This window comes from Varroa destructor, unplaced genomic scaffold (assembly GCF_002443255.2).
Source record: "Varroa destructor unplaced genomic scaffold, Vdes_3.0 BEIS01000007.1, whole genome shotgun sequence".
NCBI classification, from domain to species: domain Eukaryota; kingdom Metazoa; phylum Arthropoda; class Arachnida; order Mesostigmata; family Varroidae; genus Varroa; species Varroa destructor.
Window position 1 is genome coordinate 14,270,068 of NW_019211460.1, and position 24,678 is coordinate 14,294,745.

The 24,678-nt window shown below is 39.9% G+C and overlaps 2 protein-coding genes and 1 long non-coding RNA gene across 8 annotated transcripts; 1 reads left to right on the forward strand and 2 right to left on the reverse strand.

Annotated features, from left to right (window-relative positions):
* Positions 1 to 2,988: 2,988 nt before the first annotated feature.
* On the forward strand, positions 2,989 to 8,156 carry LOC147754355 (uncharacterized). Of its 2 annotated transcripts, none has more exons than XR_015317294.1 (2): positions 2,989 to 4,772; positions 5,407 to 8,156. XR_015317294.1 is itself a non-coding variant. In XM_086975111.1 (2 exons), the coding sequence occupies exons 1-2, from the start codon at positions 3,791 to 3,793 to the stop codon at positions 5,881 to 5,883; spliced, it is 504 nt and encodes a 167-aa protein (XP_086831237.1). In that variant the 5' UTR covers positions 2,989 to 3,790; the 3' UTR covers positions 5,884 to 8,156. The 2 variants fall into 2 exon arrangements, 1 of the variants encoding a protein (XP_086831237.1); XM_086975111.1 differs by having other exon boundaries at positions 2,989 to 3,817.
* LOC147754356 (uncharacterized) lies at positions 8,136 to 10,131 on the reverse strand. Of its 2 annotated transcripts, none has more exons than XR_015317295.1 (3): positions 9,916 to 10,131; positions 9,351 to 9,427; positions 8,136 to 8,272 (listed from the first exon to the last, which is right to left on the reverse strand). It is a non-coding gene; the product is annotated as an uncharacterized LOC147754356 (long non-coding RNA). The 2 variants fall into 2 exon arrangements; XR_015317296.1 differs by having other exon boundaries at positions 9,351 to 9,437.
* A 3,911-nt stretch (positions 10,132 to 14,042) lies between these two features.
* LOC111254087 (potassium/sodium hyperpolarization-activated cyclic nucleotide-gated channel 2-like) lies at positions 14,043 to 24,194 on the reverse strand. 4 transcript variants are annotated; one of them, XM_022814587.2, is made up of 11 exons: positions 23,274 to 24,194; positions 22,363 to 22,529; positions 21,712 to 22,027; positions 21,062 to 21,225; positions 18,945 to 19,094; positions 18,153 to 18,418; positions 17,297 to 17,515; positions 16,649 to 16,795; positions 16,188 to 16,335; positions 15,681 to 15,871; positions 14,043 to 14,417 (listed from the first exon to the last, which is right to left on the reverse strand). In XM_022814587.2, exons 1-11 carry the CDS (start codon positions 23,375 to 23,377, stop codon positions 14,211 to 14,213), a joined length of 2,079 nt encoding a protein of 692 aa, XP_022670322.1. In that variant the 5' UTR covers positions 23,378 to 24,194; the 3' UTR covers positions 14,043 to 14,210. The 4 variants fall into 4 exon arrangements, with proteins under 4 accessions (XP_022670322.1, XP_022670323.1, XP_022670324.1 ...); XM_022814588.2 differs by lacking the exon at positions 21,062 to 21,225 and having other exon boundaries at positions 21,761 to 22,027; XM_022814589.2 differs by lacking the exon at positions 17,297 to 17,515.
* Positions 24,195 to 24,678: the final 484 nt, after the last annotated feature.

Sequence of the window (24,678 nt, forward strand, 5' to 3'; positions counted from 1 at the left end):
TTTGAGTCTTCTTCTGTAGAGATTCTTCAGTAGACAAAGCTGGTATATGATCCCGTAGTAGCATTTGGAAAGAAAAGCTTCACAGATGTTATATTCTATAAGGGTAATCACAGAGCATGAGAACGAGCAAAGCTTTGTTTGCAAAAGTTGCCCTATTTTGTTTTATACCCTATGCCATATATGATAAACAAGAAATGTTAGTACCTGTTTATAAATAACTGTTACATGGGACATGAGAAATTCCCCTGCAAGAGAAATTCTTTGCATTCTTCCGTTAAAAATATGGAGGCACGTTCGCGACCGACATTTGTTCTCAGGAAGCTGTAGAAGCCAAACTGCTTTCAAATGTTTTAAAAAGGTAATAAGATAATTAGGCGTCCATGCAAGCGAAGGCGCGCAAACGAAAATTTACTTTTGAGATATTTTCCTATATTTTGCTAGTTGTATTTATTAGAAAAAGTCGTAAACAGCGCATCTATGCTTCGTAGATATATTGTTTTGGTCACTATTTGGCGCGCAAATTCAAAATGAATTTTTTGTTATGGGCAAATTGGCTGGTAAAAACAATCAGAGTCGAAGATCGAATATTCTCTTGACGTTCGCAGATGGACGCACACTTATTGTTAGAATTGTACTGTAAGACTATTTATGCTTTCTATAGGTCTCGTGTGAGAGGGCGCTTATATATAGATTAAGCAAATCAGTATCGAACTATTAATTTAATTCGTCACAGTTATTTAATAATGTCATTTATTTACTGCCGTCGCGGTCACAAAGTACTATTAAGTACGTCCGCATTTTGTATTCCTCCGAAGCTAGCAGCGCCCATACGACAACAAAGGAAATCCTATACTGGGTTCGCTATGATTATGTGAGGATGCGCCTTAACCCCGAGGCATTATATGGTCTTCATGCTCGCTATTGCTATACGGTAGATTAACATAGAATGGGGCTAACAGGTATGAGCTATGACGCCGTTCATAGATTCTTTAGCAGTATGAATGGCTCATAATGCAATCATTCTCGTTGCCTGGAGAGCGATCAATGAAATACATATTATTGTTAAGTATTCGAGTATAGGAAAAAGGTGATGTCGTCTATTGTTTTTGTATGAAAAGGAACAGAAACGAAAATAGCTAGTGTTGATTCTGTGCCCGCGACGTTGTCGGATATGCCGGCTGACTTCCGTCGTACATTATTCGAGTCAATCTTTGACTCACTTTTGTAAGTGTTAAGTTTAGTATCTTTCTTTAAGCTAGTGCCCATTTGATAGTGTGCCGATAATGATTAAATGTGATTTCCTATTTTCTGCTCATGTATATTAGTCTAACCCCAAAAACATACCCCCCACTACGGAGCTCTTACAGGAATCGATGCGCGCGTCGATATGTTCAGCTAACTCATTTTACTCTTACTATGATTTTTATGTTTGTTTCGATACCTATAATTTTTTTCCCATAATTATCATGTCATCGGGTTTAGCTGCTGTGCCAGATCATGATTTAGAATAGTTCCCATACGGTCAGCATTTATCATCCTGTAGCAAGATGGGTCATATATATAAAACGATCCGAATGAATCGTATGATTTGAATTGAAATAATGCTAATTATGTAAATAAACCGTATCATTACATATTTCTTAGTCATGATTGAGCCAACTAATCGTTTAAGCTAGAGGTATCATCGATTACGAAGGGCCACCGAAACAGTCATTCTTCTTGCCGTGCGGGCAAGAACGAAAGTCACGATTTCCAAAATTAGACTGGTGGTTCAGCTTCGCTTTATGAGCAAAAAGCTGAACTGATACCCAAACGAAACGCTAAAACAACCTTCTATTCAGATTTCTCCCTCAGGCTCCTGCATAGACTTACAACATTAGTCAGAAGGTTGCTTTGTTCCCTGGATTAACAATTTACTAAGTACAAGGTCAAACTACCTTTAGAGTAGCACCTCAAACGCCGGATCAGATCAAAAAGCAAACAAAATGACACTCCCTTTTAGCTTGTAGATATTAAAAAAAATTGACTAATATATGTAAAGCTTGCAAGCATCCCTGACCAAAGCTCGCTTGCACTATTTTTTAGTAGTAAATTGCGCAATCTAATGGTGATGACTGGTGTCCGGTTCCCGATATAGTAAGAATTGTCTGATTGATGTTTTTCTGTTTCTAAAGGCTGCCGTTGCAGAATATTGTATAGGCCATCGCATAGATGCTATTACACAAGTTGCCCGTTCTATATTCTCGTATGTTTTCGATTGATATGTATTGTTTACCAATAAATTAGTTACTATTATGGAGCGGTTTACGCTCATGCTACAGTCATTTGTATGAAGCCTTTCTTTTGTTGCTTTTCTTATTCACAACACAAACGATTTATATACTAGGTTCTATTGTCATTGTTTACAAAAAAACAGTAAAGAACTGGAGATTATTATATAGACATATATAAGCCGACTATGACCTCAAATTTTTTCCACCAATGTCGTTCAAGGTACGATAAGTGCCTATTTCGAACCGAAACAATTTAGACTACATAGGTGACAGCAGTAAATGTGCGATCGTTCTTCTTTGCTGTTACTTTTTTCATGAACCGATTGCCCCAGCACGTCGGAAAACCACGGATCGGTGAGACACCAGGCTCACGCAAAGAGTCTGGGAATTGTTTGCCATTGACTTAGCTTATTTGCAACTGCCGTAAGTTGTACTATCGGCGTCATTACTTATTATAATATTACTTATTATATATATTACATTACTTATTATAACGGCGTCATTATTGATATATCTTTATGTAGAGGAAGCAACTATGGTGTATGACGACGGGCTCTGCACAGGCAAAACCGTCGCCTAGGGATCGTTTCGTCATGGGAATAGCCGCCATTTTGTCTTGTGTCGAAGCTATTAACTGGAGAGCCGTCGCACGCGATTTTCGTCACATTCATTGGTGCTGTCCCATCGTAAAATCTGCCGCGGGAAGGTCTTTGTATTTTATTCATTGCATTTGAATTACGCCGATGTCCTAAACTAGTATTGACGGGTAACTTTATTATTTGTAACTAATGGAGTATAGGAATGACACTTTGATATTAGTCTGGGAGTGACTGTCGTCTCGTGGCTTGATAGCTACGATCCGACTGCCGGCAACCGAGTTGCACTTTTCTTCTGTCTCGTTCGTGATAATCGCTCAGCCCGTAGGAAACAATCCGATCGATGGAATGGTAAATATCTCGCACCGGTTTAGGCTTATTTTTTGTACTCAATGTCTCTGATAGCAACCTCTGTATGACGTCTCCATTTGTGTTTTGTTCTGTGCGCTGGTCTACAGATGTATCTCGTTGTTTCCATCATTTTAAAAATCCATAGTTTTCGCGTTTCTACGACTTTTAACCATAGGGTCGTTATTGTCAGGCAAACGGGTACGTTGAGCATCCATGTGTGCGGATTAGCTTGCCATCTTCCCTTACCCCAGTGGGATCCAGACAGCATTGGCGATCGTGATGCGTGCTATGGCGAATATTGGCGAGCGAGCAGTGGTCAAAATAATGTGCGAACCCCCCCACGCCCCGTCGCGTCACTGTTCTCATTTCATTCCGACTTGTCGACTTTAGTTAGCGTGCTTAGCTAGAATTTGCCTATGTTGTCCAGGTTCGCCACCTGGCAACGGTTCGTAACGGGATTGACTGTGCCGCTGGTGTTGTGTGAGTTCGAGTCGAAGGTAACCGTGTAAGGACACGTTTATAATAAAGCAAAACAGCAACGCTTTGCAACGGACGTGTGACTTGACCGCCATGGTTTGCTATGTCGACGTCTTGACGGTGAGATTAAGACAAGTTGGTGGCAACTGACAGGATTTTTAATGATCCCCAATCTGGATAGATTTCAAGTCGATCTAATTTTGTTCTCATGTGGTCATATGTTACGCAAAGAATACATTTTCCTGCAGTATTGGCCTGACATGCTGCTTCATATCATGGACGCTCGACGGAAGTGAAACGTAAATACGGCTTAAGTTCTCCCTGCCCTCGGTCTTACGACTTGTTTCAAGCTGAAAAACCTCTACAACACCGATCGTGAATATTACGTACCTTTACTAAGGCGATGGCGCTTAATGTAATTTATTTATTAGCATACTTACTGACTATGGCGCGTTCTAACTCTCATAGGTCGCTCATAAAAGCGACCTACCGCCAAACTGGCGTTAGGCGATTTATCCGTACCGAGAATTATATATAAAATTTGGTTGGTTGTTAAGAATTATTGTCCTAAGAAATGGTGCGTTGAAACATAAATTCAAAACATTTCTTCATACTACTTGTGCAGTTTTCTAGTTTAAGGGATAATGTTTGCATAATAAATCCATAGATTCCATGATAAGCTGCAATGGATACATTGATATACTTTCAGCCTCGGCATAACCTCGAAAATGCTATAATAAAATTCTTCATTCATGTATATTAGAGCGCGCATCCATTGTACTGTTGGCAGGGCATTTCGATCGATTTGTACCTGCTACGGCCGATCAAACCCAGCTGCCACTACATTGAAGATCCACTTCGTATTACTATGTGATCGTTATCTTCAACAGCCGTCAATTGTGGTTTTCTAATTAAAATAGTTTTGTTATCGCGAACCGATAACGAAATTCGAAATTATTTACCGGAAGCTCTTCCTATATATGTAGTACGTTAAAACGAAATCGAAAGAACATCCAGATAATCGTTTTATGCTGTCTCCTGCTGAATGATAAATATACCTTAAGCCGATAGGACGGTAGGCTGTACCTATTATTCACGCTGGTAGATCTTATCAACATCTAGTCGCATTCGCCTATGTAATATACTGTTACATATATTTGTTACTACACACAAATTGAGAGCGTTCCCTATGAAGCACCATTGGCCAACAGTATCAAGCGTAAAACACTTGAGCATTTAGACTATACATTATATACGATGACATTCTGAGTCTTTTCAGTCGTAGAACGTTACTGTATTGTTACCGATTCCTTTTCACGGCCTTCATTTAGAACGAAATGCATCAATATACATTCACTGCACCCAATAAGTAAACGAACTAAATCAAGCGTTGTCAACCCAATCTCTATATAACAAAAATAAGTAACAAGCCTAAACCAGTTAGTAAGCTCTTCTATAGGTATGAGCAACCATACCGTGAAAAGCCTCTCCAACTAATAAGCGCTCTATGCCCTTTATTGAGTTATGCAAAGTCCGATAGACTTGCTAACTAGAACCATATTATTACCCTTAGACCAGATTTTCTGTAGATTTTCTTACCTGGTCATAACCTCGTATCCCGAATAAACGAATGATATAGCTATTACGGCGATTTGCGCTTGTAAAAGTTATGTTTGAAATAAAAATGACTCAATCTTACGCTTCCTCAGATGCTCCTCACATCAGCGATGATGCTACACCCAGCGACTGCCAACAGCGAGTACTATCACGACGCACAAGTCAGGACAGCGCCTATATTTAAGCCACTACCCATTCCAAACCTGCATAGGCTCATCACGCATCACGGGCAAGAAGGTTATAAATTGATATCGGCCTACTTGAAAGATTCCTTAGCGTACCAGCTGTTGGATCCTACTGATTACGACGACGGGAAACCAAGCCTCTTTGCTCCTGCTATCGATAAGCCATTTGAAAGAGCTCGAACCCTAACCGGAGGGTTCTACATGCCTGAATTGGCATACCAGCGAGGACAGCCGATTTATGGGAAAAAAGTGTACATTAGCAAGTCCAAACCTCTTCGGCCTAAACCAATAGCTGTTTCGGGCGTGATACTGCCTGTTGGAATACCTGTATCTCTGGGATCGCCATCGTTCATCGCGAGATCTTATGGAGGATATGGCTATTAATTTGTTATTAGAAATTGCAGTACGGTGCGTTTTACATGCACGGCGCTACCGTGTTCAAGGTTTTAGTTGCCAAAACAAATCTACCCCTACCATGCAAGCAGCCTATGACGAATTATTTTTTTTGGATGGTCTGTTTTTCATTGCGGATAAATTGATGACAAAAAGTTACCCGCATCCATGTCCTGGTTTTTATATAATTAAGATTTCAGTTTATAAAGAGCACCTGAACGAATGTTAGCCATAACGTTATTGCAATGCTTTGAGTAGTGTTACTAGAAATACAAGCCATCTACCTAAAGGGACTTGAGCATCTGAAACTCTTTTACAGTCGGTACGCTATACACGGCGTTTTTACTTGTTTGTAGCATAGGGATCACCAACTGGACAACATTTGCTCTTGTCTCGATTCGGCCTTCACCATTCTTTTTATTTTATACGTTGATTTCGATTGCTGAACGTTTCTACTCTAAAGAGCGTTATATTCGGGCAGTCGAGAAGAGGCGGAAGTATTTTTACTAAGACTTCTCTTTGTTATTCTATCATTATCAATATTGTTACTGTGAATCCGAATGTAGATTGAGCATCTCATAGAAGCTGATTTCTAAAGGCGGTAAGAAATCAACCCTGCAAGAGTTAGAGTCGTCAACGTCCTGTTTGTATTACTGTTTTAGATGGTAAGTGCATGTTTTTATGTAGAAATTTAATGCAGGCAGCGATTTTATTTTGACTTGCCTATATATAGAGAGGCCGGCGTGAACGGTCGAATTTAACTTATGACGCCTAGATAATACCTCATAATACAGAACGAATCAGTTACTTACTTATGAATAGGGCATATTGCCGGCAGAATGCCATGGCTGTATGCGCCTCGGTAGTGCTGGCGCTGGAATGATAGAACGAACGTACATTGGAAAAGGACATGGTTTGTAATGTATATTTTATCAAATAATGGTTTGTGTAAACAAATCAAGGACGCTACATGTTTGTCACGTTTATGATCAGCGCCCATTCCTTCTTCAGGATCACGACGGGTAGATAAAGGGCTATGCCGAAATGACATCTTCTATGTGGTAATCACGGTGAGTAAAATAGAAAAAACAATGACACGTCCTACGGGGGTGGTGGGCCGTTACCGCGGAGGCGGGATGTGTTTTATTCAAATTAATTTATTGTTTGCTGTAGAATTTCACCTGAGTATCTGCATTGTTCAAGTTTTATTTATCTTCGACTTAGAAGTCAGCGGTCTACCTTTTGACGAGTGTACAACGGCCCCTAGCCTCACTCTGTTTACACGTATGCCCAACTACCTATGCTATGAGTGAAACCGTCCTTTTTCCATATCTATCTACGCTATCGTTTCTGCGATATAAGTTATATTACGTACACTTTATAAACAACTACATGGCATGTCTTCGTTGCTCTGCTGCGTAATGTAAGGCAAATAGATCGGTACGAGCATATGTGTTTTTATATTTGCATCGTCATATGGGCCGAAAGCGCTTTCAGAGTGATGCTAGTTACCGGAAGTTAGTATCTCACCTATCATTATTACTTTTACCATTAATATGACTTTATGGTACCTTGTGATTATTAAATTGGATTGGAACTAACATTGGACTCAACACTTACACTTCGTTTCATAACGATAATAAATAACAATTAATAGCCATAAGTATTTATTTTATCTAGACTTATTCAGCAAGGAATAAAGGAACCGATTTTTAATCAGCCATCTGTATTTTCGCTATACCACGGTGTCTGCCAAAAGGTGACTCCTTCTTCACAGAAGCGGAAAGAACTTAGAAGTTAAGATATTCTTTAATGCATCATAGGTCGTCTGAAAAATCTTCGTAAAATGATTCTAAACAAATAATGATTGTTTTACTTCGCCTAATCCTCTCCAGATACCTCGCCCCTGCTGCGATTTAACCAAACACTAATGATGAGTTACGATAATGACAACGTAGCACATACCACATACAAATCCGATTCTTTATATCTCTAGCGAAGTTCTGTTTCTTAATCCGCTCCGCTCTGTTCCGCTATTGGAACTTGAGATGTACTTAGCTGTCGCAGTTTTCCATGCGTCATCGCTTCTCACGCAGCACGCGAAAAGGCTATAGCTCTACTGTCACTTCAGACTTCTAGAAAGTGGCCGCATGAGGTGTTGTCCTATTAGCAACGCTGTGAGAGGTGTGTAACAGGTACGGACAGTTGTCGCTCTTCATTAGAAATAAATAATCCTGGCGTGTGTTGGATCTTCGAAATGTCGATATCGCTTGTTCTTTTTGTCTCAAGGGGAGCTGCGAAACGGGGCGTCAGGGGTCTTCGGGCGTCGAATATAGCCCATCTCAGTTTGTGGCCGAGGTTGGTGAAGCTTAGCTGTTCCCTGTTCATAACGGTGGAAATCACACCGATAAATGCACTAACCGCTGGCTGTTTGTTGCAAAGTAATGGCTATCGTGAAACTCACACAATGAAAGGCCGAATGACAATACGGTGCTTATTAGCGTAAGAACGTAACCAATAACAGTTTGTTGTTCCGCTAGAATACATTCGAAAGCAACAATGTTGTGGTCAGTCGATGAACGACGAAGCACGATGGATGGAAGTAAATATCAGCCAATGCTTTATGAGTTTTCCTATAGGATTTAGAGCCATTTAAGTTAACATCACCACCCGTCCTAAGTATAATCTATTATGGCCCGATAACGACGGGCTGGTTTAGCGGAGTAAAAATGTAAAATTCGCCCGTCAAATTTAGTTTCGAGTGGATGCTTCAATTTCGAACAGATCCTGTGAACTCCTTTTTCGTGTAGTCTGTCACAAACGTATGCGACATAGAATGCTACAATGGCTTAGCACCTTGTTTTCCTATCTGTAATTGGGTTCCGATTCTGATATTTGAAGTGCACGCACGTAATTGATGATTCCTTTGAACTTTTCAAATGTTAGCCGTAAATTCTGTTTAATTGCGGGGTTCCGAGTTCAAAATTAAGCGCCGCAAAGATGATAACGACGATTTGCAGAGGACAGATTATTGTTATACTACTATTACTGGCCATCCCCAACTGGGCAAGATACTAGTTAGGGATGGCCAACATCGAAGCATTACGACAAAAATATGTTCCGCTGCTGCCGTTTTACGAATTAGAAGCTCAATCCTAAATCGATTTCGCCAAGAACCATGCTTTCCAAACTAAAATCATAGATTACGGCTAAGTTTCCTAACTGTGTTCTCTGTCAAGTTAAATATATTTTTCGTCTGTCCATGGACAGAGTACTCGCCAAACATCTTTTTTTTTCTTAGAAAAAACGCAGTCATTCTGGAAATGTTTTCTATGGACCGTGTTTGGTGAATTCTACTTGAAGAAACTCGAAAGTTATCGAACGCAGGCAAACATGTATCAATCCCGAGAAACCCGTAAGTTTCCGCACGCCGTATACATTTTTCTACTGCTACTCACCGAATTATTTTCCGGGGCAATAGCACCCAAAAGCACCACGCTCAGTCCTCAAATAGTCTTCGTTCTTTGCTCCATAGCTGCAATACGCTAAAGATGTCCTTCACATAATTAACTAGTCTTATTTAGACATGATGCCCTTATTCTGATACAGATAATTGATGTCCGGCTAAGGAGGGGTTTCAACTGCATACAGCTTTTATTGACCGATCTTAAATTAAAGTTAAATAAAATTGGTTCAGGTAAAAATACTCATTTGAATGTTAGTTACATGCTATCGTAGACTGAGCCTGTACGCTTTGAACGGTCGGCTGCGTAAAAATTGTGGCTTGCTATAGATTGCCATCATTTATATGCCTCATTGTCTTCTCCATTGCACTAAGATCTCCGTTGAACATGCCTTTTCATCAGGTAAATTATTCAGTCTTGTAAAACGTTATGCACAATTCTACGGAGTGATTAATGATAATAGATTGGTCGTTAGAGAATGAGCGCTTGAGCGATAAAGCGTATAAATTACTTATCGCTAGATTATAAACGCGATATATAAAGCAGTCGCTGCACGTACCGTTATTCGATTGAGTTGGGTAAACAGCCAAAAGACACAAGACAATAATAAATTCGAATTATGTAGACCCTTTATCAGCGCCTATGGGTACCCGCTTTGCTTATAGCAGTAACTAATAGATAGGATGCCAGGTACTGTCAATGTAAGACGTCGGCTTAGCATACATTTGTGTTATAGACAATAGAACTGATAAAGAAAATTGCCGTTTTATCTATCTGATATATCTGCTCTTAAGTTATTCGAATTAGAACCTGCCACGTCGTATATGGCAACGTTATAGTAAGCCCGGTTTTTTCAAATAGTCTATATTCGCTCACTGTAAGTTTTGCTACCTCTGCCTGAATACGCTCTACATAAATGTTGCAGATAGGCCATATTCCATAAAAGTCGACTACATTAGCTTAGATAAATCATAAGTCAGAAACACAACACGGCTTTGGAGTGATTTTAGTTACGGCTAAGTAAAGATGCAGTATCAACATTACGTTTTCTACCAAAGGTGTCATCTGAAGGAAATTAGCCTCGAAAATAGGAGACAATTACATTGAGCATTGCTCAGTGATGCGGATATCAGGATCGGCCAGAGACATACAATTTTACAAATGGTATTTGTTTTTACGTAGTGCATATATATAGGGTTGCTTTGCAATAAAACATACTTTTTCCCTCCATTTTTATTCTAGCCCTTGGGGCCAGACATTAAAATTGGCTTTTGTTTGCTACTGTTGCCACGGTTGTTGTTACTATGATACTAAATAGACTGGGAAAAGGGAACATCAGGCAGAACTTAGTGTCACTATCATCTTGGCTCCATTCCTTGTTTCGAAATGGCTGCTATTTCTGCCCAGGTCACTCCTGACTGCTAGTCTTTACCCGCGTAATTTGATGTCTACTTTATTTAGTTATATATTAGTTTTACTTCAAACTGCCTTTGCTGAACAAATACTTTTACTACTTTCTTTACTATTAATGCCATTTAGCAAAATCGCGCGATGCTTACAACAGCTTCATGTGAACTTTCGGCGGGACGAAAAACACCTCGAGTATAAAAACGTACGATAACTTGTTGTTGCGAAGGTCGGTATTGGCTCGCATCTTCTTTCCATTAGAATGTGTAGTTAACTCTTGAATATATCCAAATAATATACCACTATATATGCTTGGCTAATACCCGCCACTAGCTTTCTCAAGTCATAACTAACTTGGATCCATATCGGCCGGTCTTAGTAACTTTGAAGAAGTTTCAAATTTCGTGTGTAGCAATAGTTTCTTTTGCTCTTGCTCGTTGAATGCTGAAATCAAATGGGGAGCTCGCTATGAAGTAAATTGATTACTAAATATAAAAGTTATTTGTAGTCCGCAGTTTACTTTCCTTAGCGCGATCTCCCCTAGAAGTATTCCTAACTTCCTAGTCCCTATAATTTCAAAAGTCAGTTTCAACTTAATCGCGTAAATTGCGGCGCGCACCATCCGATTGCTCGGATAGTGTTGCCTTCTCAGTAGGCTGCTTGTCCTTCCGGCAAGGACTTTGCCGTTCTGTCATTCATAAAAATTGTGGGTGCAAACAGCGTTCTATTTTGATGGACCTAATCACGAAACACCAGCGCAGCTCCTACTACTACTGTGATCTGCTGGAGTCGCCCACACACTTTCCGCTATCAGCCACTCCCTCCATCCGTGAAAAGCGCCCCCAGGGTCCCTGTCTTCACATGATGAATGCCCATTCGATGTCAGCGGGCAATATACTGATGAGTTAGTTGCTCGGATGGCAGCAAAAGCTTCAGAGCGACACATCGCTGGGTTCCTGAAGGCTAACTTGCACGGCCGGAGCTTCGAGGACATCCGAACAGGGTACCCGACACGCGGCGAAAAAAGCTATCGTAGTTTTCACTTCACGCTTCGTTCACGCAGAACCGTCACTGATCAGAATAGCTTTGTCAATACAACTACAACTAATATCAGTGGGTTAATGAAATACAGTCAACGCATGATAATATTTGGGGACGGCTGGGTAACACCGAATGCGGACGCCACGTACCGCGGCTTCTAGAATTTAGGAAAATACCTAGTAATCTTAATTAATAATAAGACTAGTAATGAAATAATAATGTTATTTATGCGAAACCTCTAGTGCTCAACATCAATAGGCTATAGATTTGCAGTTTTTAGGAAATGGAAGCCCAACAGAGACGAAGGTTCAAGCACTAATTAGAGTCATGTCATTATAAAATATATAAACAAAGAACTTAAGCGATGATTTCTGCTAGAACGAGCATTCGTTCAGATGACATTGACGACCGACTGTACACTTGTTGGACCTGTCCTTTAATTAATTTACATTGTAAAACTATATAATTAACACATTTCTTTAACCTAGCTCTGATGAGTCATACTAAATGGGAACTTGGGATTCAGACCAAGAAATAGGTAAACCAAGCATAGAATATTATAAGAGTATTAAATATACGAGTCCTAGCTCTGTCCACATCAGAACTGCTCATCTTTTCTCCTAACATTGCTGGGTAAAATGTTCTATAACGCCACCTGATTTCAAATTGCATCCTAAAACATGGTCAGCACCTTAATTTGGGTGATACCGCTTATATCCAATGCAGGTGCAGCGTATGCCTGAGGAGAATTTTTGCAGATTTTTCCGGTTTTTTTTTTAGCGATTATGTCCCATGGTCTTGAATAGTGATATCGGATTGGCTGCCTACTATATTTTTCGGCATATATGCTAAAACTGTGAATCTGTTGATAACTATAAACAACTTCGGGATTTGCACGATGTAAGTTTATCTCATGTGAAGAATGGCATTAATTAGAATTACGATTATTTCTTCCTAAGAAATTTTGCTCTGCAACTTTGTATCAGCTACAAGGGTACCATTGTGCCTATGTGACACATAAGACCCTCAGCTTAGACACATAAGATCGTCAGCTTATGTAACTAGTTTTATATACAGTTATTATCAAAAAATAAAAAATATTCTCACTTGTCAAATTCACACTTTGAAATTACGTTAGTCTTCGGTTTATCAGCTGCGTACTCCTCCGGCCGGAACCCCAACATATACCCCAAAAATACTCGTATTCAATTGTCGATCGAAACAAAACTACTAGTCTTGTTGTTCTGTCTGTCATAAATTTTTAAACGTTTAGGAGAGTCATCTATAAAAATATGTTGACACATATAAATGACGAAAAGGTGAACTGGCAAATAATGATACGTATATAATAATGATATATGATGTAATATAATATATAAAATAAGTTACTTATTAGAGTAATGTGGCGCCGTCCCTTTCGAGGCCACTTTGGGCAATGCCAGGATCACATTGGCGTTTTTACTTCATGCAGATACAATCAGACAGACAGCTTTGTAGATACCTGCCCTGATTATGTTTTAGTAAATGTATTTCTGACACTTCCTGAAAAGCTGAGCAATAAAATGAATAAAAAAAAACGAAATTCAATTGGCAATAGCAGTTATGCTTCTTTTGTAGTAGAGGTATCATTAGCGGATGGTACTCAATTTTTAAATGTACCCGAATTACTAGTAAGTAAATAATTAGGTACCTCGTACGAAATACTTGGTACCGAGTCTCAGGTTTTGTAATTTCTTCTTGCACCCAGCGATTCCTTGTCGGTCTGGATCAGCCGAACCCTAGCGTGTCAAGTCGTCGGTTGCACTTATATTTTGAAGGGCAGCGCTGAAAAATCTAGAAGAAATGCTAACTAAATCGCTAAACTAAAAACTAAACTAAAAAAAAAAAGTTGTTTTTCAATTTCTTCTTTTATCTTGAAGGCCTTCAATCGAGTGGCCTAACCGCAAATATCGTTGAACAATTTGTAAAAGCTGTTGACCTAAGTAAATGTTTAGCGTTCTACGTCCGGTACTGCCGTGAGGCCTTTCAGACAGCTGGCTCCTAGCACCAAACGAAGTTTATGGATTTAAACCCAACCAAACCACGTGTCCCCTAAGTTAATAAGCAAACATCTTCCCAGTAAGCCATCGCGGAGACGAGGGTTGTTTGTCTATCTGTGCTCATCTTCCCACACCGAGAAAATCTTTTACTGCGTGTAGCTAACCAGATGCTTGCATGATCAATGAAAACTTTCGAACGTGTTCGAACCGTACGTTTTATTTAACTTGATCTATTAGGACATTCAGAATTTGCGTTTTGAATTAGTATAATATACAACTGTTTGTGGTAGCCTATATAAGTGCGCCGCATTTCCTTTCTCATAGTAGATTTCCATGTCTAGGTCTTCCTTAAAAGTCAAATTTTTATTCAAGATCCTTTAAAATGATCTGAACACATTTTGTCAATTTCTACCCTTCTAAGATCTTCCTTTGACGCTCTTGCCGCAAATTCGCTCCATGAAGCTACCGTTTCATCGTTATCCTGAATGGCAGACATGGTACGCTCGCGCGTCTCCAGGATATCATTTGTGAGTGTCTCGAGAGCCGAACGAATCAGTGGGAAACGACTAAGAACCTGTAATTCAGCGAAGACAAAACGGCTAATTATCAAGTATTTCCACGAAATAATAGGGATATTATTTGAGTGAAGAATTAAGCCTATTTTTTAGCGAACATCCGTTATTTGGAGAGCTAAAGTTTGTCAGAAGTTACAAAGTATCAATTATAAACCATAGTAAACTAACACGACATTTTATTTATTTATTAATTATTATTAAGTTATTTAATTATGCAAATTGATTTTTTTCAATTGACTACTTCGAAAAATGGCGTGACCCCATTTAGCATTTGGTTTCACTGCTCTACACCGTCACGCGTCACGGTCATCCTCGCAATGGTTGATCGATCACACACATGGTGGTCCCGTCACCTAACATCCCAGTAACAATACCCTGTTGGCCGGTAAAACAAATAGTAGGCCAAACATCTTTTTCTTGACATGGGCATTTGTTGTTGCTTTGATGTATTTTATGCTATTATTGTTAACATTCGTTGTTATTCCAAGCGTTAACAAGCTAGCTGCCTTATCTATTCTTGTTGCCGGATTATCAAGCGTGTCACGATGTCGAAACTGTTGGTAGTAAAAACGGGTTGAAAACAACGTTTATTAGAGACGGCTGAACAGCTTCTACAGTGGCATTTGGCTTGCGGGATACGATGTATACTGAATCGTATGTCCAAAGGCCGGGAGACCTCATAGTCTTCGAGTGGTGGAACAATAGCATTAAAAATGGCACAAGCGGTGAATAGGTGAGAATCAGAGATAAATAGCTTTGTTGCAGAAAATACAATGACGTGCGAATATCCGTGTCTCTGGCGTGACGTAGTGCCCGATGAGGGCATGAAATAACCGTATGCGTTCAATACCCTCTTTCAAAAAGAACCAAAATAATTAGACGGTGAGGAGCTTATCATATGACCAGCGTCACAACAGTAAGTTAATTGGGAGGGATCGTGAATCGCTATTGTTCCTTCACACTTCTGAATCGAAGTAATATACCATATCAGAATCCAAAGTGTTTCTCAAATGTTTGTAACGATTGTCTACTGAAATTCAGGACGAGTCCTTTCAGAAAGGATTCTATAGTTATTAAGCGACAGATGCATCAGATTTGTTTCACTGGTAGACGCAAATATCTGAAAGTTCATTATAACAAAGCTTGATTCGAAAATCTGAGATGATTTTTCTCCATATGTCCAAACGTAGCTATGACGTAAACATGATTACTGATCAGTTTTTGATGACTGTACAAGGGAGAGAGGCTAAACGCTCGCTTACCTCATGGAACTCCTCGTACCCGAGTGTGAAGATACTGCAGTGCGTTTTAGCTTTTACAATGGCGTTTCTCTTACACTGAATCAGAAGACACAACTCGCCGAAGTACGAGCCATCCTCAAGTGTTGCTAATGATCGCCCGTCCTGATTGAGCACGCTTACTTTCCCCGTCTGAAGGAAAAACATTTTGGTGCCTTGTCAAGAAGGCCCAGCAATAAATACAAAAAGAACAATACGGTATTGTTGGTATTTCAAGAAATAAATACGTTCTTAAAAATATCGAGAACAGGTAGCACCGGATGATTAACTCTAAACTACGACAACTATTCTGTAAAAAGAAGCCGCCAATGCAACAAATTACTAATGCAAGTGTAAGGCGTTTGATTTGGAGGTTTGTTGAGTTGGAACAGCTGAACACCAGTACAATCTTCTCAGGCGGAAAATTTTTTTTAACTAACACTATCTACTTCTTCGCATCGTTGGGAACTATTTCGGTAGCCTATATCATACCAATTGTCCCTTCACTGACGATGACATCTTCTGGTTGGTAAAAATCGAAACGGAGCTTGGTGACAAGTTCATTGATAAAGGCAGGCTCGGCGGTGGCAAAGAACGGGACCATTCTGATTGTAGCATGGCAGTTGTGTAGCATGACGCTCTAGAAAGGCAAATTTCTAGGCTTAATTATGGACTACATAACAGATAGCTAGGTGCACTTCGCCATGCTTAATTTTACTAAGTCGATCAATTTTATTATTCCTTTTACGACCCAACCTGTTGTGCCCAAGGTAGCTCATAGAGACTCTTTTGTTTAAATGAAGTTGACTTGATGAAGTTCCATGGGGTCTTATTAAGTAGCGTGTCGTTTTCTTTATCGCAAGTATAGCTCTTATATGCTTTTTGAGGGGTTATAGTTGAATCTGCAAAGCATGTCGCTGCTCATCTGGAATATCTAGCCACGTACAACTCACCTCTCGAAGTGGATCTGACATCGACTCAAGAATATCATCTTCATTAAACACATGACCGCGATACCTTCGTTCGAAATAATCTCGCACACGCGTTCGCAACTCTCGAGGAAATCGACGAAACGACATGTAGTCCTCGACTTCGCGCATCTGAAGTAATGAAGTTAAATAACGGGAAAAAAATGAGGTAGAAACCAAATTATGAATAATGAGTTTTCACGGGGTTTGTAACAAGCCGTTATTTCACACTGCTGATTTTTGGTCCTTGAACGATTCGCGGCCTGGAGTGGCTCAAAATTTTCGACACCGAAGCCCCCTGGACCTTACTACTCTGGAAACCGTGAAGTGCAAGCGGTCGGTTTTGTAGCCACGCAAACTCTATGTGAACGTCCATCACTATTGGTATACGGTAGTATCTACTAGGAGATCCTTCTTTCACAATGTAGGCCTCCAATGATCTGACATGTCAGGCCATGGCCGTCAACTTCGCTGAGTGGATAAATGTAGGAAGGATTTCCGAAGTAAACGATTTGCACGGATATCAGGATTAGAATACGAGATGGGCTTGTAAGATCCTCTTGAAAAGAACCACAGCAATGAGAGATTTTGTATTCGACTAGGTTATGCGTAGCTTGCCTGTAGCGTGATTACCTTGTGTCGGTGCAGTTTGCGTGATACGTCTGCATGTTGCCACATTGTTGCAATGTTAGCGAGAATCAATGCGTACACAGATGCTCCGGTGAGCATCCCAACCATTGTAAACCATACATCAACAAGCGTATCTGGTGTCACCCTTCCATATGAAATGGAGAACATCTGGGACACTGAGTTAAATAGCGACCAGCACCATTGTTCAAACCACTCTGCATCCTGAAATGAATATTGACTACTTTAGCTGAAAACAATAACATATTCATTGTTTTCGGATTTTTACTCTGACAGAAACTGAGCATCAGTTTCTTTGTGCTGATGTTTAGCTATATGCAAACGTTTGCTTCGTTTGCAAACGAATCGACCACACCATCACTAGGGGGCATTCATTGATATACAGAGGACGTCTAGCCGAAGTTTCATACGAGCTTCAATTACTTACAGATCAATCTGATAATTAAAATAACGCAGTACCGAAATGTCAGGATCGCCTGAGAATATAAGTTAAATATTCGAATGGCGGTCAAGTGGAACTTCCGTCAAGCTCATTTGATATTTTTGTACAGCTCCTCGCCGTGCTAAACGTTCACTCCATTCGAGTACTGCTGCGTTGATAACAATTACGTAGTCGCCTCTGAATTTAGCATAATCTATAAGAAGCAACAAAGAGTACTTGGCTAATTAACCAATTATATTCTCTTGCGGTTGCCAGAAGAAATCCATGTTGATCAGTAAGGTCCATTACATATTTGACCGTTGTCTCTGCACCTATATACACCAAGGTGACGACTTAATCAAAGTCGAGGTTAGATTCCGAACTGATAACTTAGTATTATTATTAATGGCGTGTAAATACCTGAAGGTTGGATTGTGCTATCCAGCATCGGTCAGGGAAACCGAGACAGAAATTGACAAGAAACTGCAGACAGGCATTCCAGTGGGCAACGAGCAGCATTAGTAGTGATAGGTTCAAAATACGAATATAGATCCAGGAAGAGGATGTATAAAACGACTCCTGGCACCGCGACAGATAGCGGACCAGTCGGCATATGCGAAGGAGCCGTAATAGTGCTAAGAACTTAGCGATATATACTGTTCGCGACGAGGATAGATGTTTGTCAGCTATAAAGGAAGTCGTCAAAAAATACAAAGATGCATTGTAGATGCCTTTCTGATACTAGGATACTGCGTTGGCAGCCTATATTTGTGACGTTTCGGCCTTCTGCCGGCTGAGGCGAACGAAAACTATTCAATTGATTTGATTGAAAAATAAAAAATCGATCTGTTAGATTGTATAAGGTGACGTGCTCGCTATGCACAGTGTTGATACAGAAGCATTATCGCTTGATAGATAAGCATTATCGCTTACATAACAGAGAATTCGGAGGGTGACACTGAAAAATATTTGTGCTTGACGGTCCATATTTCAACTATTATTGCTATTGCATTTGCAGAGCTCTCAATGAGTGGGATAATACAATTTTATATTCGGTTTTGGCTTGTCCGGCTTAAAAAGAAGGCTCAACTGTCCTAAGAGGCTGACTAAAAAAATGAGCGCAACTTTGAACATGAAAATTTGCGCGCTACCTATCGAAACCTAAGATTTGACCTAACGTTTGAACTAAGCGATAGTTAATCTTGAACTTACTACTGTTTAAGTGAATAAAAGGAAGAATTAAATTGTCGACAGGGCAGCTACTGATGAAATCGACCATGAACCATCCAGCCAAATAATGATTCCGGACTTTGATCGGGTCCATAGTAACCATCGAGTGGACGTTTTCTTTGTCTTCATAGCCTGCAACAATGAATGACCTCACGTGAACGGGGCAATACTGTGTACATCTTGAAGCTATTTTACATCGATGTACATCGAGGGTAAACGACATCCAATATTGTCATCATTAAATAAAATAGTAATTCACTGGGTAATGTATAAGGTAGGTTCTCTAATTATGTGTACAGCGATTCGGCATCCGTTTAATGAGACGATGTTGACTTGTTCGTGATATGACCCGTGGCGAAGACCGGCCGGCCTAATATTAAATAATAGGCTTGGTATCCAGAATGCGATAGTGCGAAGCTTTGCTGTCACTGTACAGAAAAAAAAAAAAACAAGAAACATAAACGGGTCTGTTTGTTGCTAATCAAATTTAGGGAGTCCTTTCTTCAACAAATCGATCGTAGAATCGGGCAAATATAGATTTTTTTGAAAATTGGCGCCACAGATGAATTCCCGTTAGGAAACCGTCCCTAGCAAACTGCACTGAAGATACTTATAAAATTCAAGAAAAACTTAATGTTTTTATTTGGGTTCAATCTAGCCAGCAGTAGTTGCGTATGAAGATAGCTAACTATCTTAGATAACTTAGATAACTAAGTGTAGTTCGAGTATGCTTTAGCTAACTATCTTAGATAACTTAGATAACTAAGTGTAGTTCGAGTATGCTTTCCGAATCGCTATTAGCTATATCCTCGATTTTTTTAAAGACTTTTTTTATTGGAAAATATTTTTATTCTCTTAGTTCCTGTTGTTTACTCGATCCAGTTTTTGTCCAGCAGCGTCAAAACAAAATTCAAATTCTTAGACTAGTGACGCCGATGCCTAGACATTCAAAGTCCACAATTGGGAGACGGCCTTTCACAAACAACAACAAGTTTTTATGGAAAAGTAATTTAATCACCACATAAATTTGGGGCCTTTTTACTCGACTTAGATCTGCGTTGCTCAATTTAGTGACATTCATCTAAATCGTAGAATTTAGAGGACTGATTGTTACTGTTATTGTATGAAACAACATTCTTCTACTTTATGAATCCTATTTCGGCATCGATGTTTGCGTTATAGGCAATCTTCTCTTGTTTTAGAAAACTATGTAGCTTCTAACATTAAACATATAGTTTGATCGTATAGACGCTTGGCCTGCTAACAGAGTGCTTTGTCTTCTAATTCTGTTTCTACGCTATGTTATTGTACTACAAATTACGTTCGTGTTTTATTGCTTTTTTTTTTGTTCTGTCGGGTATCTGCAATCTCTTGTGTGGCGTAGGAGTGGGTTCGAGAAATTACATAGACACTACTTCTATCCCATATGGTTTTCATATAAATAGTTGGGTATACAACGGTTGTCTAATGTAAAAATGTTCCTTTTAGGCACATCTTAGTCTCGGCAACGTGATCGATCGTCCATTGAACAAAGCGGCCCTCGAACAGCTGCGGAGCAGCGGCGTTCGAATTCTACTCTAGATATAGACACAGCGACTCGACTACTGACTTGTAGAGTAAAAAAGGGGCTTTTCCGAACTCGTTTACGAAACCCTAGTGTTCAAGCATTCCACTTTTGTGTGAGGCAACTAATCAAGATAACTGACTCTTCTTATTTATTTATTTATTGTACCTAGTGCGAACTGTAAATTTGTATCACAGTTAGGCTTCAACAAAGCAACTCAAGTGATTCCGGAGGGCAACACGTAACTTCGACGTGCTGTCCTATGCTGCTAATACGTTTAAAAGCAAAAGCATTGATTGATCTTACGATCAATCCTAGGCCAACGTTGTTTCTGTACACACATGATAAGACGAAGAAAGTTATCTTCCTAAAATGATTGGTCATCTTTTAGTATTAAAATTCAAATAGGCATAACTAAAGAAGAGTCATCACAGCCTTAAGCATAAAAATCACTCGCACTACAAAGTAGAGCATATTAACAACTTATTTTTCAAGTTATTCATATGCTCTACAAATATCAACGACTGCTTCTCACCTGTGATGAAGTTGAGCCCGATGTCAATACAGAAAACTATATCTGACAGAAGATTGAAGATCATAACGGAAAGCGGTTCAAAATGCCGAAAATACGCGACGCTAATAGGTATTATAAGGCAATTAATTACAGAAAGGACGACAATCACCAACTCCCAGCGCATCCTTAAACCAGTTTAAAAAAAAAAACAAAGGTTGATCGTCTCTTTTGACTAGATAATCAAAACTGAATTCCCTGATACTGTGTGGCCAGTTAACAAAGCTTATTAAACGGTACAGTGTGGCAATATTTTCAAAAGCAGGCAGACTATTTCGGCGACTTCCAACAGTCATCAAGCACCAGTTATGTGGATTGTTCTGCTATGACTATGTATATTGGCTTCATCAGTTAGAAGCCCAAAATTCTCTGGCCTTTGAGATAAAGTATCTTGTTTAAAGAGCTATTCTTTCCTTAGATGCAAAGATCTCATATAAAATCGAGACTTTTAAAAGACGTTTTCGTTCTTTTTGTTTTCTACTCGCAAATTGCTATCGAGTGCGCAATTTTAAGTTAACTAAAGAAAGGGCGCTATGAGAGCATGCTCAAAGCTAAGGAAGTATTGTGCATGTATTTTTCCAAAGCTAGCCGTTGACTAATAGAATTGTGTGTACCTAAATTTTCCCTGCGGATGTATCATAAAGCGATACTTGGATTGCGCACCGCGATTCTGCTGCCACTCTCGTAGGTCGACAAGCGCCTGGTCGTTTGCCTTAAGGGACTGCCTACGGGATCTTGAATTTTGAAAGAAATGTCGAAATTGTTTTTGAATTAAGCGCTGTTTTAATATATCCTCCTCTGAGATCAACGAGGCTCTGCGTGAGCCCGCTTGCGAAGGTGATCCCAAGGTGGCAAACTTTGCCGCAGGACCATTATTGGAAATAGTGAACGCCGTCCGATCCATGGCGCTCGGACAGGAGCAGCTGTGGCCTAAAAAACGTTTAGTGCACAAGATTATCCACTTTTTTCACACCTCGACATTTTGTGTGTTAGAAGCTGATTGTAAAGAACCTTAATGCTACTAGGACTAAAAGCTACACGTATAAAGACTGATATAGATAGATGGCATCTGGCTGAATTCTATTTATACTGGATTAATCGATCTTAACTAACAAGCTAACTTTCCCAGTGGAAAGGAGCTTTAAACATTTTTCTTTTTTAGATTTATAGAGATTCTTCTTTAGACTATCATTGGCCCTTTTTTGGTGTGCCTGTAGATTCAATCAAATCCAAGCGGACCTTCCTCTACTACGACCGCTACTTACTGAGTCCGTCCTTTCGCACGAAGTCCAACACAAGTGGCTGGTCGATGCCGAATTTACAAAAGCTTTTTTGTTCTTCGAAACCAGGACGTGATGGAAAATGTACAACAGCCTGCCGTGATCGAGAAGGAGGCGACGACGATTCATCCTGTTCTGTTGGGTTAGTTGAACTGTAAGAGAATCAGTGAATGCAGAAAACCACATCTTAATCACTTGCTAGTCATTTTTCAAGTACGTCACTGCTATAAATACGTTTCGATCGAGACGGCCCACGTAAAACGTCAAGGGATTGAAACCTTCGAATCCCCGGATCAAGTCCTATCACTGTTATTATTATACTGCGGATTCGAAACAGCTCGATGTTCTAAAGGACAAAAATAGATGATCATGAATCAGACGGTTTGTGAACTCAAGGTTGAATTATAATGCACAATTGGCTTTTAAAACACGTTTTTAATTATTTATCCTAATGACGCCACGCAATAAACACTTTTGGAGCTTCGTATTTATACAATTACATGAATATCGTGTCACTGGGCAATCGAACGAAAGGAGAAAAGAAAATTGTTGAACAGGAGGCTGGCTAACAACAGCTAGGGGTAAGATCGCTCCAAAGTTAAGGTCAAATGGATCTTGTTATGGAATGCTAGGTGAAAAGAGATATTTTTCCATAGTGCATAAATCCGCCATGTAATTTAACTTAAATTATCGTTCATATGAATTTCTGTTTTTTAGGACCAAACAGTGAGCATGAGTATCTCTTTTCGTTGTCCTTATTTTATTGTGGGTTTGATTCGAAGTCCGAGTGTCCCAACGTCTAAACGCTGAGAGCAACGACTCCATCGTACATCATTATAATTTAGAACTTTGATTCTTATTCTACCGACGACTCACTCCACAATCAAGTGGCTTACCGCACAGAATACGCGTCTGCTGCTTCATTACTTCCAACTAGTTGCTTCCTGCAATTTGTTGTTCTGTCCACCGAACGTATACCGTCCTTAGGATCGGGAGTCATTTACGTCTCTCCAAAAAGTACTGAACAAAGATTCTACGAAAGAGTCACAATATAAAGTACGTTGAAACAATATTTTGCCCGTCATCACTTTGTTCCACATCAGCTAATTCCACATTGTCCTGTAGCAGTGTGTTTTCCAGCCAAATCATTCCCATGAAATAACCGTCGCACGAAAGGGGAGCTTTGAAGCTAGAAGATTTTGGTATGTTTTGGTTATTTTTTTTTATGGGTTTTGGTCTTTGGACGGTGATTTAATTTTACTTGCAGTACTAACAGAAATCATCAACAATCGACTCGGTTCATGACCATATAACGCTTGTATGGTGTGCTGGTAAGTCCTATTTTGTTAGCATTCATGGCCGAGCGCGCGCAGTGGTTCAGGTCTATTGCACAGTTCCGTTACGCGCGCTACCCTTTCGTAAAGCGATACGTAACAAATTACATTCCAACATGCAGTCACCCCTCGTGATTACTGCCGTTTAGTATCTTTCTTTACACGGATAATCGCTAAGTAGCTTGTAAAGATTATCGGACGTACAGGCGAAACGGCACTGTAGAATCAGCCTGCGGGTTAGCTATAGCTTCCGTTATGTGTATTGGCGCCGCCGATGAAATTTATAACAATGGGACCGCAACACTTCGGAGTCGCCGGCAGGGTGGTCTTGGGTACTAATGCAGCTGGAAGCATACTTCTACCGCGTATAATGTCCAGCTGTCGATTAGCTTTGCCTGCCAGGGCAAAGTTCGTATAGACAACTCCACAACCAGCTTATTCTACACCGTTAACCATAGGACCTGTTGCATCGTTTTTACTCTGTGACATAGTGCTATCCGCACGGCGTCCCTTTGTCTACAGTTCATTGTCCTTGTAGTGCCTTTTTCAATGAACATTTTTACAATATATTCTCGATCACAACCCGGTCTAAAAATCATGTCACTGTGTTTTTACTACGTAGCTAAATCCATTCGTGTGCATTTTCAATCTTGATTTATGATCTTAGTTTTCTGCTATTGCGTTACTGTTAGTTTTGGTTCGATGACTACTACTACAGGTTGGTTGTCGAGGCATGTTGTTGACAACCTGTCCACCTATTAGGTTTGTTTAGGCCTCTGCGTGAAATGATCTCTTTCAGACACGATACCGTCACCTTCTTCCAGTGAAAGATCGCCGTCCACTAACAGCCTGGCATCCAATCCACGTTCTCCTTGGAAGTCAGTCGTAAGAACAATAACTACATGGGCCACAGTGGCTCTAGTAGAATATCGGCTTGATTTAATCTAATTAAGATGGCGGTAAACGT

Bases quoted from the DNA above. Each gene is read 5' to 3' on its own strand.
- LOC147754355 (XM_086975111.1), top strand. From the start codon at position 3,791: ATGGTTTGCTATGTCGACGTCTTGACG. The intron at 3,818-5,406 runs GTGAGATTAAGA...ACGCTTCCTCAG, and splicing joins GCTATGTCGACGTCTTGACG to ATGCTCCTCACATCAGCGAT.
- LOC111254087 (XM_022814587.2), bottom strand. From the start codon at position 23,377: ATGACTCCCGATCCTAAGGACGGTATACGTTCGGTGGACAGAACAACA. The intron at 22,028-22,362 runs GTAAGTAGCGGT...AACGTTTTTTAG, and splicing joins CGTGCGAAAGGACGGACTCA to GCCACAGCTGCTCCTGTCCG. The intron at 18,419-18,944 runs GTAAGTTCAAGA...CTTCCTTTATAG, and splicing joins TTTTATTCACTTAAACAGTA to CTGACAAACATCTATCCTCG.